Source organism: Muntiacus reevesi, chromosome 18, assembly GCF_963930625.1.
Source record: "Muntiacus reevesi chromosome 18, mMunRee1.1, whole genome shotgun sequence".
Classification (NCBI taxonomy): Eukaryota; Metazoa; Chordata; class Mammalia; order Artiodactyla; family Cervidae; genus Muntiacus; species Muntiacus reevesi.
In genome coordinates, this window is record NC_089266.1 from 38,985,581 (window position 1) to 39,000,459 (window position 14,879).

At 39.9% G+C, this 14,879-nt stretch overlaps 1 protein-coding gene across 4 annotated transcripts in view; it reads left to right on the forward strand.

Moving 5' to 3' along the window:
- Positions 1–14,879, forward strand: part of SMYD4 (SET and MYND domain containing 4) — a 41,876-nt gene that overhangs the window by 12,681 nt on the left and 14,316 nt on the right. For all 4 annotated transcript variants that reach the window (XM_065909870.1, XM_065909872.1, XM_065909873.1 and 1 more), the window contains exons 3-5: positions 5,699–5,843; positions 10,611–10,700; positions 12,085–13,249. In XM_065909870.1, coding sequence (XP_065765942.1) covers positions 5,699–5,843; positions 10,611–10,700; positions 12,085–13,249 — 1,400 coding nt within the window. The remainder of the gene's footprint in view (positions 1–5,698; positions 5,844–10,610; positions 10,701–12,084; positions 13,250–14,879) is intronic.

Here is a 14,879-nt window from a genome sequence, read left to right on the forward strand (position 1 = left end):
CAGGCCTCCCTGTCCATCACCAACTCCTGGAGCTTACTCAATCTCATGTCCATTGAGTTGGTGATGCCATCCAACCATCTCCTCCTCTGTCATCCCCCTCTCCTCCCAACTTCAGTCTTTCCCAGCATCAGGGTCTTTTCCAGGGAGTCAGTTCTTCACATCAGTGGCCAAAGTACTGGAGTTTCAGCTTCAGCATCAGTCCTTCCAGTGAATATTCAGGACTGATCTCCTCTAGGATGGACTGGTTGGATCTCCTTGCAGTCCAAGGGACTCTCAAGAGTCTTCTCCAACACCACAGTTCAAAAGCATCAATTCTTCGGCACTCAGCTTTCTTCATAGTTCAACTCTCACATCCATACATGACTACTGGAAAAACCAAAGTTTTGATTAGACGGACCTTTGTTGGCAGAGTAATGTCTCTGCTTTTTAATATACTGTCTAGGTTGGTCGTAGCTTTTCTTCCAAGGAGCAAGCGTCCTTTAATTTCCCGGCTGCAGTCACTATCTGCAGTGATTTTGAGCCCCAAAAAAGTAGTCTGTCACTGTTTCCATTGTTTCTACACCTATTTGCCATGAAGTGATGGGACCGAATGCCATGATCTTAGTTTTCTGAATGTTGAGTTTTAAGCCAGCTTTTCACTCTTCTCTTTCACTTTCATCAAGAGGCTCTTTAGTTCTTCTTCACTTTCTGCCATAAAGATGGTGTCATCTGTGTATCTGAGGTTATTGATACTTCTCCCAGCAATCTTGATTCCAGCTTGTGCTTCACCCAGCCCAGTGTTGCTCATGATGTACTCTGCATATAAGTTTAATAAGCAGGGTGACAATATACAGCCTTGACGTACTCCTATTTGGAACCAGTTTGTTGTTCCATGTCCACTTCTAACTGTTGCTTCTTGACCTGCATACAGATTTCTCAGGAGGCAGGTCAGGTGGTCTGGTATTCCCATCTCTTTAAGAATTTTCCAGTTTGTTGTGATCCACAGATGTATAGCTAATAGAATATAATACTGGTTAAACCAGTTTTCACTATGTATATCATTATGTCTGTGTAGATATCATGTGAACCACAAAGTATATTTTGAATTACATTTCCTTTCTGATATAACTCTTGTTTTCCCTGAAGTTAATTATTCCCTCTGTTTCTTTATTTGTTCTGTGTATCTCTTACTACTTCATCCCCAAACTTCTTTACTTAACAGGTTAGTTCTGAAGAGCTGTTTGTAAAGTTAGCCAATCATAATCTAAAATGACCAAAAAATATTTAAATTTCTAATCTCCATATGCTTGCCCATTAAAGGAAAATGTGAATTGGGTCTTTAAAGCTTAAAGCGAGGCATGCAGTTTTCTTTCTTGCCATTTACAGTCTTTGAGGAATATTTTCCCCAATTAGATGCCTTTTGTCAATATCAAGACCTCCTGAGACAAGTGAACCTCTCCCACTGATAGTCTGCAGTCTCCTAGGGGATCCTTAACAGAGTTATTATCTGTACTCACTGCCTTTCCATTTGTTTTGATTTTATACTGGTACAACTGGAATACTTTGTCTTGCCAGAAATCAAGGAAATACTCAAAGCCTAATGGATTTATGTAAGTAAAAATAACATAGGAGCCAGTCTGAAGAGTTTCTGCTGTCCAAATTTAGGACAGTATGAGCATCAAAAAGTATGATGATGGTAAGGGTTTAAAACAATGCATTTTTTTAAGTCCATGGTGATATTCAAATAAATACATAAATATGTAAAAGAAGAAAAGGGGGCAACATTTGTCTTTACAGAAGAATGCTAATTAATAAGTTTAAAAATAATGATAAAATTAGAAAATCTCCATTTTGTAACCCCCAGTATAATATCTGAATTCTGGCAATAATCATCAATGGATGCTAAAACCATTAGAAGAAAGATCACTGGAAACAGATTATTCCCATGGCCTCAAAGTGTAGCCCCACAGGTTACTTATTAATGTTAGTTATTACAAGAGGGAAGTTATCTTTATATTGGGGAAATCTAACAGTCACCAATCAAATGACCAAACAGCGGCTCCAGTGGTGGTGGGACTGACTGCTTGACATTATGTGTCTCCTGGTTTGAAACAACAAAAAGTATAATGATAATGTACTCTTGGCAAAAATTGTTTGATCTGAATCTAATCATGAGGAAACAATGAGACAAAACCAGGATGTAGAACATTTTCCTGGCTCGAATCTTCAGAAAATTTAGTCATGAAAAATAAAACAAAAATCATGGAACTATCTCAAAAGAGGCTAAAGAGAAATAATGACTAAGTGCAGTACATTAGAACCTTGATCCTGCATCAGGTTGGGGTAAGGGGGAAAAAAGGGCATTTTAGGAATAATGGAGAAATTTTAGATGATATTTGAATTCGAGTTAATTTTTTAGGCGTGATAATGATATTGCAATATCAAGATATAGGAGAATGTCCTTATTCTTAGCAGAGGCATGGTGAAATACTTAGAGGTGAATTTCCATGATAACTGCACTTACTTTCAGGAAAAAAATGTGCATATGTGAATGGATGCTAGTTATTAAGCTATAGCTTCTCAGCTCTTATCTTCTGTACTTTCTTCTGGGGCTGGACCTTTCTGCTTTGCCTATCAAGCTTATAAGAGGCTCTACCTCTCTTAGGGTTCTAGAAAGAGAAGGCATGGCTAGAGGAAAGAGCTTGGTTCTTTCTATCTGCTTTCAAGTTAGACTCTACATGCCAAAGAATGAAGTTGGACCTTTACCTTAAACCATGTACAAAAGCTAACTCAAAAATAACTCAAGTTATTTAGTTGATTTAAGAGCTAAAACTGTAAAACTCTTAGAAGAAAACATAAGCCCAATGCTAATGACATTGGATTTGGCATCTTTTCTTGGCTCTGAAACCAAAGGCGCGGGCAACAAAAGAAAAAATAAGCAAATCAGACTTCATGAAAAATGAAATATTTAGTGCCTTACGTGACAATACCAACAGAGTATTTATTCTGTTGGCAGTCATCTGCAGGCAACCGACAGAATGGGAGAAAATATTGCAAATCATATAGCTGCTAAGGGATTAATATCCAGACTATATAAAGAAATCCTAAGAGTCGAGAACAACAACTACAAACCTAATTAAAAATGGACAAAGGACTTGCATAGGTATTTCTCCAAAGAAGATAAGCACATGAAATAAGCATATGGAAAGATGCTCTTAGCATCATACTAATCATTAGAGAAATGCAAGTCAAATGACAGCAAGATACCTTATTGTCCTAATACTCGTTAAGATGGCTACTATCCAAAAATAAAATAAAGTAACAAGTGTTGGTGAGGATGCGGAGAAATTGGAGCCCTTGTGCACCGTTGGTGGGGATGTAAAATGATATAGCCATTATGAGAAACAATATGGCAGTTTTTCAAAAATTTTAGACTAGAATTACTATGTAATCCAGCAATACCACTTCTGGGTTTATACCCAAAAGAATTGAAAATGAGACTTGAACAGATTCACTTGTACACCAATGTTCAGAGCAGTATTATTCACAATAGCTCAAGAGTGAAAATAGCCCACATGTCCACTAACAGATGAATGGTAAAGAAACTGTGGTATATACATACAATGGAATATTATTCAGCTGTGAAAAAAAGAACCTTGGGAATGTTATGCTTAGTGAAACAAGCCATACATAAAAGGACAAACACTACAATTCCACTTATATGAAGTACCTAGAATAGACTACTTCATAGAAAGTATAATAGAGGTTACCAAGGCTGGACGGGGGGAAGAATAGAGAGTTATTGCTTAATGAGTACAGAGTTCTAGTTTGGGCTGATGAAGAAGTTCTGGAAGTGGATAGTGGTGATGCTTGTGCAATATTATGAATGTACTTAAACTGTCCACTTTGAAATAGTTAAAATGATAATTTTTAAAATATTTACCACAATTTAAAAAATTACCCAGAAAATTGTTCCATCTCGGACTTCCCTAGTGATCCATCTATTAAGACTCTGAGCTTCCTCAGCAGGGGGCACTGGTTCAATCCCTAGGTGGGGAACTAAAACCTACCATGCCCCAGAGTGCACCCCACCAAAAAAACCCCATATTTTTCATCTCACTTCCACACATTTTTTATCCTAACATTCCAAAAGAAAATTTGAAATATTAGAAAGAAAAGACCATCCATTTGCTTTTCAAGACTTTTTAATTACTGAGTTAAACTTGGTGCTGCAAGAAAGAATGAATTATTGCAGCTTAGTTCTTAATTACACTGAAGAACAATTACAAAAACATTGAGTTTGTCATCATTTTGGATTAAGATTAAAGAATAGTCATTGTTAGGCAAGAAGAGTTTCCCTGTTATTACTGTTCATCACAACTTTTTTGTTTGAATAGGATTTGCAGATTTAACCTAATTTAAAACAACACAAAAACAAATAGAACAAAGAATAGGATCTGTGGTCTATCAGATATGCGTGGGTTATTGTCCTCATATCTTCTGGACTGGAATAAATTTTGAACAGGCAAGCACACCTTCTGAATTAAAATCTATCCTTATTTTTCTTTCTCTGTTATTTTGAGATTTTTTTCTATATTGTGTTTAAATATTAATAAAACCATATTTGACATTAAATGAAAGATAATGTTTTGTGAAATTTCCCTATATGCACAGATGCATCACACTGAATCACAACGTGAAAGGTATTTCTTCTGGTAGATCTTTGTAAACAAAAATTTGAAAAATAGTTTTCTGAACATTTTGCAGTTTTGACTTTGATTTCCCCTTTAACCCAAGAGTTGCTTAAGAGGATTTTTAGTTCCTATTTTGTTCATATTTTGTTTCATTGCACTGTATAGTCAGAGTATAGGCTAGGTTATTCTATACTGTTTTTCTTTATTGGAAGAAAGGTGTATGTTTGTATGTTTCTATATTGGAGAATTCATATACTTACTTTTAAACACTTTGCAGACTGAAACAATTTCAGATTTACTTGCAAAAATAAGGTAAAGAACTGCTGTGCAACACCCTTCTTTCAGATTCTCCAGATGCTAACAGTTCACTACACTGACTTTATGATTCATCTCCTCTCTTCCTCTTCTTCAGTCTTCTCTCCCCCTCCCTCTTCTCACTCTCTCCCTTCCTCCCTGTCTCCCCTCTGTCAGCTGTTCACTTAGGTATTTTCAATAAAGTTTAGGTGGAGACTACGTCTTAGTACAGACTCTTGTGTATTATGTCATTCTCCACACCCAAACTTCTGTATAATGCATTAATCCAAGGAATGGTTTATTAGCCAGTAATTATGAGATAGAGAATAAAAAGTGTACGGGACTTCCCTGGAAGTCCAGTGGTTAAGAATCTGTCTTCCAGTGTAGGGTACTCAGGTTCAGTCCCTGCTGGGGGAACTAAAAGATCCCACATGGTGTGGGCTTACTGAGCCCACGTGCTGTAGAGCCCATGTGCCGCAGTGAAGACCCAGCACGGCCCCAAAATAAATAAATTGTATTCTGCCCCCTAAATAGAAATTCTAGTCCCTTTGTCTCTGAGACCAAAGATGTTCTTCCCCAGTCACATTACAAAACACATCCAACCTCTTGCGTCCCAGTATTTTATAGGCACTCACTCCTGTTTCAGGTGCAATGGTTCATTTTCCTTGAAATAACAAATCTGTGCCTTTTTTTTTTGTTTTGTCATTGTTGATTTTTCTTTCTTCGTGAAGACCTGAGGATGAGATGTTTTTAAAAAGGCTTTCTGGAGGTTATCTGGTTGGAAAGGACCCCGACGCTTCCCTCTTCTACAGAGAAAAAGGAAACAAAAAATTTCAGGAGAAGGATTATATGGGAGCCACTGTGCTGTACTCTAAGGTAAGACCCACCCCGCAGCTGAGCAGGAGGAGCCGTCTCAACAATTCAACAGTGCATATTTCTTCAAAAAATAGTCATTCTTGCTAAGTGGTATAGCCACTAGTAACTTTGTCTATTAATTCTGGATTGGATTTTAAAAAGAAAACTTGTACAACTCTGCTTCTGTTCATATTCTGAAACAAAGGAGAGTTTGTATTATATGTCTTAAATTCTGTCAAGAAAATTCTCTTCACATATTCCCTCAGGCACAAGTGTAGCAAGCCTTACTGGACGCCTTGGCCTCCCTCACTGGTGTCTGTCAGCTCTCACTGAATTGTGTGCCTTTTTTGTCTGAATTACTGATGAGGCTGTTAATGTGTGATAGTCCCAGTTTAGAGAGAAATTGGATTTGGGGGCTAGCCACCAGGTTAGCTTATAGCCAATGTGACTTAGATTAAGGTTCAGTTCAGTCACTCAGTCATGTCCGACTCTTTGCGACCCCATGGACTGCAGCACGCCAGGCTTCACTGTCCATCACCAACTCCCAGAGCTTGCTCAAACTCATGTCCGTCAAGTCAGCGATGCCATCCAACCATCTCATCCTCTATTGTCCCCTTCTCCTCCTGCCTTCAATCTTACCCACCATCAAGGTTTTTTTCCAAGGAGTCAGTTCTTTGCATCAGGTGGCCAATGTATTGGAGCTTCGGCTTCAACATCAGTCCTTCCAATGAATATTCAGGACTGATCTCCTTTAGGATAGACTGGTTGGATCTCCTCACAGTCCAGTGAACTCTCAAGAGTCTTCAACACCACAGTTCAAAAGCATCAGTTCTTCGGCGCTCAGCTTTCTTTATGGTCCAACTCCCCCATCCATACATGACCACTGGAAAAACCATAGCTTTGACTAGACGGACCTTTGTTGGCAAAGTCTCTGATTTTTAATATGCTGTCTAGGTTGGCCATAGCTTTTCTTCCAAGGAGCAAGCGTCCTTTAATTTCACAGCTGCAGTCACCATCTGCAGTAATTTTGAAGCCAAAAAAATAAAGTCTCTCACTGTTTTCATTGTTTCCCCATCTACTTGCCATGAAGTGATGGGACCAGATGCCATGATCTTAGTTTTCTGAATGTTGAGTTTTAAGCCAGCTTTTCACTCTCCTCATTCACTTTCATCAAGAGGCTCTTTAGTTCTTTGCTTTCAGCCATAAGGGTGGTGTCATCTGTGTATCTGAGGTTACTGATATTTCTCCCCGCAATCTTGATTCCAGCTTGTGCTTCATCCAGCCTGGCATTTCGAATGATGTAGTCTGCATATAAGTTAATAAGCAGGGTGACGTACTCCTTTCCCAATTTGGAGTCAGTCTGTTTTTCCATGTCCGGTTCTAACTGTTGCTTCTTGACCTGCATACAGATTTCTCAGGAGGCAGGTCAGGTGGTCTGGTATTCCCATCTCTTGAAGAATTTTCCAGTTTGTTTTGATCTGCTGTTCATGAGAACCTCATGAACAGTATGAGAAGGCTTCCAGAGTAGGAATTGGAAAAAGATTCCTGAGAGATTTCCTTCCATAATTTTTTAGAGATAAACATGGGTTTAAAGCAAGAATGTATCAATCCCTTGAACCAGGTCTGTGAACCTTGTCTATTGAAAGAGTGAGTGTGCAATTGAAGTGAAAGTGAAAGTCACTCTGTCGTGTCCAACCCTTCACAACCCCGTGGACTATACAGTCCATGGAATTCTCCAGGCCAGAATACTGGAGTGGGTAGCCTATCCCTTCTCCAGCGGATCTGTCCGACCCTGGAATGAAACCAGAATCTCTTGCATTGCAGGCAGATTCTTTACCAACTGAGCTATCATGAAAGCCAGTGCATTTGAAGTGGGTACCCCCTACTCTGCATCTTAAACAGACCTATGCTTAAAGTTTGGAATTAGTTTTCCAACTATCAGACTAACAACAGTATCTTCTAAAATTGATAAAAGCTCTGCTTTGTGATGCTACAAGAAAGTATTTATCTGAATAATGTGTTAGTGATTGCCAAGGAACTAAAACCCACTAGATGTAATGATCACTGATAAATGCCTTAATAGTTCTTTTTCAGAGCTAATATTTCTTCAGCTGCATGCATGCGTGTCATAAATGTGATCACAGGGAAGTTGTTCAAGGAAAATAAACTAAAAAAAGTAAAATCAGACAAAAAATTAAGATTTGCTCTGAATGCAGAGGGAGATGAGCATTCCTATTTCATGAAGCTAGTATTTTGGTGATTTGGTACTTTGCCGTTTTCTCATAGAGTTGCTATTTTCTTTCTTTTTTGAAATAATATTTGTTGTTTTTGTCTGATTGTAAATGTAATATATGTTTACTTGGAAAATATAGAGAAGCATAAACAGTAAGAAAAAAATCCCATAACCAGTGAAAAGCACTGCTAACATTTTTGCTTACATCCAGCCAGCCTCTTTTTCCTCTGAAAATATGTTTTTCTTGTACAAAATTGCGATAATGCTGTACTTACTGTTTTGTAACCTGCTTTTTTTCCCCTCAACAATTTATTGTGACCGTTTTCTCATGTTATTAAATTTTCCGCTAGAACATGATTTTTTACGGCTGGCTTAGTGTTCCATTACAGAGAACTATACTTGATTTAACATCTCCTAATGTTGGCAGATTGTTTGGTATCATAAAGCTGCAAGGAACATCTTTCTATGTAAATATTTGTACACACCTGATTATTTCCTCAGGATAAATTCCTTGAAGGGCAATTGCTGGGTCAATTGAATATGATTTTTTTTTTTTAGGCCTTTGGCACTTGATGCTAAATCTTTCTCCAGGAAAAAGCTAGTTACTCCCCTTCCACCAGAGCATGGGATGTTCATTTCTCTATATCCTAAGCAATACTGATTATTATGGTATTATTATCATTATTTTGTCTATTTATTCTGGCATAGGAAATGTGCTTACATAGTTAGAATTTTAAAGGTGCAAGAATATACAGTGCCGTCTGCTTCCTCTGTTCCCCAGCCACCTCGTTTCCATCCCCAGAACCTAGTAACACTGATGCTGTTAAAAGGTGTTTTTCCAGAGGTACCTCACCAAATATAAATAAATACAAATAATCTGCCACCCCTGCACACATACACTCTTTTTATGTAAATAACATTCTACTGTTAAGCACTGCACTTTTTCCACTTCTGTTCCATTGTATGGATGTAATGTTAATTTGTTAGTGTCTTCTAGATCAATATTTGTTTCCTATGTTTTGTTACTTCAAACAATTCTGTGATGAGAAGCCTTTCATGTATGTTATTTTGCATATATGTATAGGATAAGAGATTATATCTATAGGATAAATCCCTAGGAGAGGAATTGCTGGGTCAGTGGAGATACAGATATATATATATAAATATAGTGTATATGCTCAGTCGTGTCTGAGCCTTTGTGGCCCCTTGGACTGTAGCCCACTAGTCTCCTCTGCCCATGGAATTTTCCAGGCAAGAATACTGGAGTGGGTTGCCATCTCCTGCTCCAGGGGATCTTCCCAACCCAGGGGTCAAACCTGTGTCTCTTGTGTCCCCTGCATCAGCAGGTGGATTCTTTACCACTAACCAACTGGAAAGCCTCAGCACGTATGTATTAAGAGATATATATATATTGCTGAATTGCCTCAGTAACCATACAACTAGTTTACATTCCCACTAGCAATGTAGAAAAAGTGTATCTCATTTCTATGCCAGCAGAGTATCCTATCAATTTTACTTTTCTTTGCCGATCTGATAAGTAAAAAATAGCATCTCAGCAGAGTTTTAATTTGCATTTTGCTGATTATGAATGAGGTTGAGCATTTTTCATTTGTTTAAGGGCCGTTTATATTTCCCTTGAGAATTGTTCCTATCATTTGCTTATTTTCCTACTAAATTATTGCTTGTCATCTTATTGATCTGTAGGCCTGTTCATAAAGAAATGAGCCCTTTGCCTGTAATAGGAGTTGCAAATATTTTTTTCCAGTTCAATGTCTGTCTTTTAATATTGTTATTGGTTTTTGCTCCAAAGAAATTTTTTATGTTTATGTGGCCACATTTATTAACCTTTTATGACTTCGGGTTTTTGCGTCATAATTAGAAAGGTATTTCTCACTCTAGCATCACTTTGGACCATTCATGTAGTTTCTTCTAGTGCTCTTAACAGTTTCAGTTTTTACATTAAGGTTTTGATCCATTGGGAATTTATCCTAATGAAAGTTTTATCATCTGTTGAGAAACAACTTTATATTTCCTCAGTGGCTGCTTGTCCCAGTACTTTCATTGAATAATCCCAGTCTTTTCTCCAGTTATTGGAGTTGCCACCTTTATGATTATTCCTTGCCAATTTGGTAGTAGAAGAAAGTAGCCTTTGTCTGCTTTCATGTTCATGTATTTGACTATCTATGAACTGTTTCCCACGTATCATTGGTGTTTCTTCTTGTGTGAATTTCTATTTGCTCCCCTCACACTTTGTCACGTGCCAGGTTATACTCCTCAGTTGTCGTTTACCTTGAGTGTTGTCTTGTGGCCGACACTGTGAAGCTGCTGTCTTCAAAATGCTTCACGTGTTTATTTCCTCACCTAATCTTCTCAGCTCTGCTCTAAGGTACTTAAAAATGAAGCAGATGAAGCACAAAGAGATTCAGTAACTTTCCCAATTGCATACAGTCTTTTGTAGCAGAGCCCCTGTTATCTGAAAAAAAAAAAAAAAAAAAAAAAACTCTGAAGATGCTAGTTTCCAAGTATATACCTTTAACTGGTTCATTGTTCTTCAGGGAGTATCGCATTCGGGGCCCAACTCTACGGACATATCACTGTGTTATGCCAATCGCTCTGCAGCCCTCTTCCACCTGGGTCAGTATGAAGTGAGTATCAGAATGCCTGGTGTGATTGGAGAGGATCTGCAGGGGGTTTCCGGGGGGACTAGACCTTCATCCTTGCTTCTACCTCAGAACACTAAAATTGGGCCCTGTGCAACTGGTTGAATCGGAACCAAATGTATATCCTCCCGAACTTGTTCTTTCTCGTCGTTCACTTCACTTGTCACAGGTTATTATGTAGGGTGGTGTTGGTTGGCAGGAAGGAGACATGCACATTCCCCAGGGCCATGGACTCTATCCAGTGGGTCAGCAGTGCTCAGCTGTTAAGACCAGTTGTGGCATACACAGCCATTGCTAATAATGCTTTAGGTTCTAAGTGTTTGCAAACTATTTATTTGTTTGGGTTATTTATTTTTTTTAATAAGTAGATGAGTGGGTTTCCCCTAGGGCTTCCGGGTGGCTCAGTAGTAAAGAATCTGTCTGCCAACTTAGGAGATGCAGGTTTGATCCCTGATCAGGGAAGATCCCACATGCTGCAGAGCAACGACTAAGTCCGTGCTCCGTGACTATTGAGCCTATGCTCTAGAGCCCAGGAGCCACAGCTGCTGAAGCCAGAGAGCCCTAGAGCTCGTGCCCCACAAAAGAAGCCACCTCAATGAGGAGGCCGCACACCGCAACCTGAGAGTAGCCCCTATTATCCACAACTAGAGAAAAACCCAAGCAGCCACGAAGACCCAGCACAACCGAAAATAAAAAAGTGGCGGGGGTGGGGAAAGAACTATGTGAGTAATCACAAGTTCACACTTAAGCCCTTTGGTCCAAAAGAGAAGAACAAGAATCTAGCTCCAGTCCCCCAGCAAGAGAAGCCTGGGCTACTGAGGACAGCAGTGGGAAGACCTTGTGAAGTGTTTAGCCCTTTATATCTTCCCTATATTATTACTTCTTACAATAATGATTCCCGTATATTAAGCACATACTGTCTTCCAGGCACCTTTTTAACACTTCAGGTATATTACCTTGTTTTCGTCTTTACTTCTATCCTGTGAGGTATTATCCCCATTTTCTCCGATGTGAAAACTTAAACACTGAGAAACTATTTCACTTGCACAAGGTCATACAACTAGTAAGAGGCAGAGTCTGTACTGGGATGCCCTCTTAATCACCATAATATGCCCCTTCTATCTGTAAAACTTTTTTCCTTAGAATCAAAAATAGTTAATGACAGTTAAACATAGTATCTTCACCATGTATTTCTAATCACTAAACTAAAAGATCACAGTACAATATGATTTAAAGAAATAAGCACATGGTTATAGTTGCTCTATTTTTAATAATCCTTCACTCACTTGTAGATTTTTGTTAAGACTTCCAAGTGAATATTTTAGAGTAGGGACGAACGGTCATTTGGGAATCTACTTTCTGTTTTTAGACATGCCTTAAAGACATCGTCAGAGCACAGACGCATGGGTATCCAGAAAGATTGCAACCCAAGCTGCTGTTGCGTAAGGCAGAGTGTCTGGTGACGCTGGGGAGACCACAGGAGGCAAGCCAGACCATCAGTGATCTTGAAAGTAACTTTGCTGCCAAGCCAACCGTCTCAGCTTCCCAATTTCAGATTCTGCAGAGAACCCTCTGTCGTGTGAAAGTGAAGGTACAAGAAAAGAAGAATCTCCCAGAAATCTTCCCAGAGGCTCTAACCAAAACCTTTGAGGGTGTGGACCTAAGGGAAGAGAATGAACAAATTCCCTGTGCCTCGTCCTCTGTCAGCTTACATATAGACCCTTTAAAAGGCCGCTATCTGGTTGCCACAAAAGATATCCTCCCAGGAGAGCTTCTGGTAAAAGAGGATGCTTTTGTGAGTGTCCTTAACCCAGGAGAAATGCCACCGCGACCTCATGGCCTGGAGAACAAGTGGGATATCCAAGTGACCAGTGGGGACCTTCACTGTCACCGATGTCTGAGGCGCACTCTGGCCCCGGTTCCCTGTGATGGCTGCAGCTATGCCAAGTATTGCAGCCAGGAGTGTATGCAGCAGGCCTGGGATCGCTACCATAGTGTGGAGTGTTCTCTGGGGGCTCTGCTTCTCACACTGGGCGTGTTTTGTCATGTTGCCCTGAGGTCGGCTCTCTTAGCTAGGTTTGAGGATGTTGACGAAGTCATAGAGAAACTCTGTGGTGAGATGAGTAAGCAGGGCATCTGCTTACCTGAAAGCGAGGATCCAGCGCAGATACTCAAATACGACCTGAGAGGAGAGGGGGAAAAAAAGGATGAAGCAGTTGTGACCCCAATTCCTGGATGTGATATTAATGGGAAATATGAAAGGAATTATAATGCCGTCTTCCACCTTTTACCCCATACTGAAAACCATAGCCCTGAGCACAAATTCCTCTGTGCTCTAAGTGTTTCTGCACTGTGCAGGCAGCTCGAAGCAGCGGGTTTGCAGGCCTTCACAACAGATCTGAAACCAACTAAGCTGAAAGCTGCAGAGACTCCTGTGTTGTGTGCAGAGCTGAATGTTTGGGGAGTGGCCATGCTGAGACACATGTTACAGCTGCAGTGTAATGCTCAGGCAATAACGACCATCCAGCACACAGGTAAGAGGAAACCTCTTTATTCTGCCTTACAATATCGTTCTTGATAGAGCAACATTTACAGGGGAGAAAGAACTGTAAAGGAGAGCAGTAGTCAAATCAGTGGCTTAAGGGAAGACACAGCTGTCTTATGCTTATGCCATCGAGAAGCTCTGTGACTTTAAATTACTTTGATCCTCCTACTCTGCCTCAGCTTTCTCATCTGTAAAATGGGTAGTTTAATCTCACCTAACTATACAGAGTTGTGAAGCTGATGTGCTTATTTGTAAAAATAAAGTTAAAAATCTTATCCCCCCCAACAGTTACACTGTTAATTTTTGTTTTAAGTTTGTTTTTGTTAAAATTTTGTTTTAATTTTATTTCAAGTTTTATTTATTTATGGTTGTGCTGGGTCTTGGAGAAGGCAATGGCAACCCACTCCAGTACTCTTGCTTGGAAAATCCCATGGACGGAGGAGCCTGGTAGGCTGCAGTCCATGGAGTCGCTAAGAGTCAGACACGACTTCACTTTCACTTTCATGCACTGGAGAAGGAAATGGCAACCCACTCCAGTGTTCTTGCCTGGAGAATCCCAGGGACGGGGGAACCTGGTGGGCTGTCGTCATGAGGTCGTACGGAGTCGGACACGACTGAGGCAACTTAGCAGCAGCAGCAGCAGTGCTGGGTCTTCATTGCTGTGCACGGGCTTTCTCTAGTTGCGGTGAGCAGGGGCTCCTCTAGGTGTGGTGCAGAGGCCTTTCAATACAGTGGTTCTCGTTGCAGAGCATGGGCTCTGGGGTGCATAGGCTTCAGTAGTTTTGGCACGAGGGCTCAGTAGGTGTGGTACACAGGCTTAATTGCCCTGCAGCATGTGGAATCTTCTTGGATCAGAGATCAAACCCATGTCTCCTGCATCAGCAGGCAGATCCTTAACCACTGGACCACCAGGGAAATCCTACACTGTTAGTCTTTTATTGTGAAGGAAAACTCAAACAATCTGGACAAAACAATCACAACAAACAAGACTGCAGACAGAGCAGGGTCTGTAATTAAAGTATCAGAATCTTAACTTATTCCTGTGACACAGCTATTCTTATCTCTTCTCTTTTCACCTGACAGATTTTCCCCTCTATTCTTCTGTTTTAAATTTCCAAGAGAGGAATCTGGCCCAGCATAGCTTTTCATGCAATACTGTTATAGTGGGCTGTATGACTATTTCTAATCAAACATGGATTACCATATCTATGTTTGAGCTGCCTTTGGTCTCAGGGCCATTGCTAGACACAGACCAGCCTAGCCCTGTTTTCCTGAATTAGACCCTGGAGATAAGGCTGTTAAGGTAGATGGGGAGGGTACCTGTGCCCAGCATCCTGAGTGCCACCTCTAATACGATTGTACTGACAACAGATACTATTATTAGCAAAGAAATGGTGTTTCCAACATTTCTGTTGTTTGATCTCCATTTTAACAGTGTGTTTCAATTCAATCAGCTCACGATACTTTTCTCAATTTCCTAATTAGCTCTCTGGAGGGGAGGAATGAGGTCATATCTACACCTAGGATTTATAGGCAGATATTAAATGTGGCTTCACTGAACTATATATGCTTAGCTCTTTTGTCTCACATGAGGTAATGTAGAATTCTGTCAACCTTTT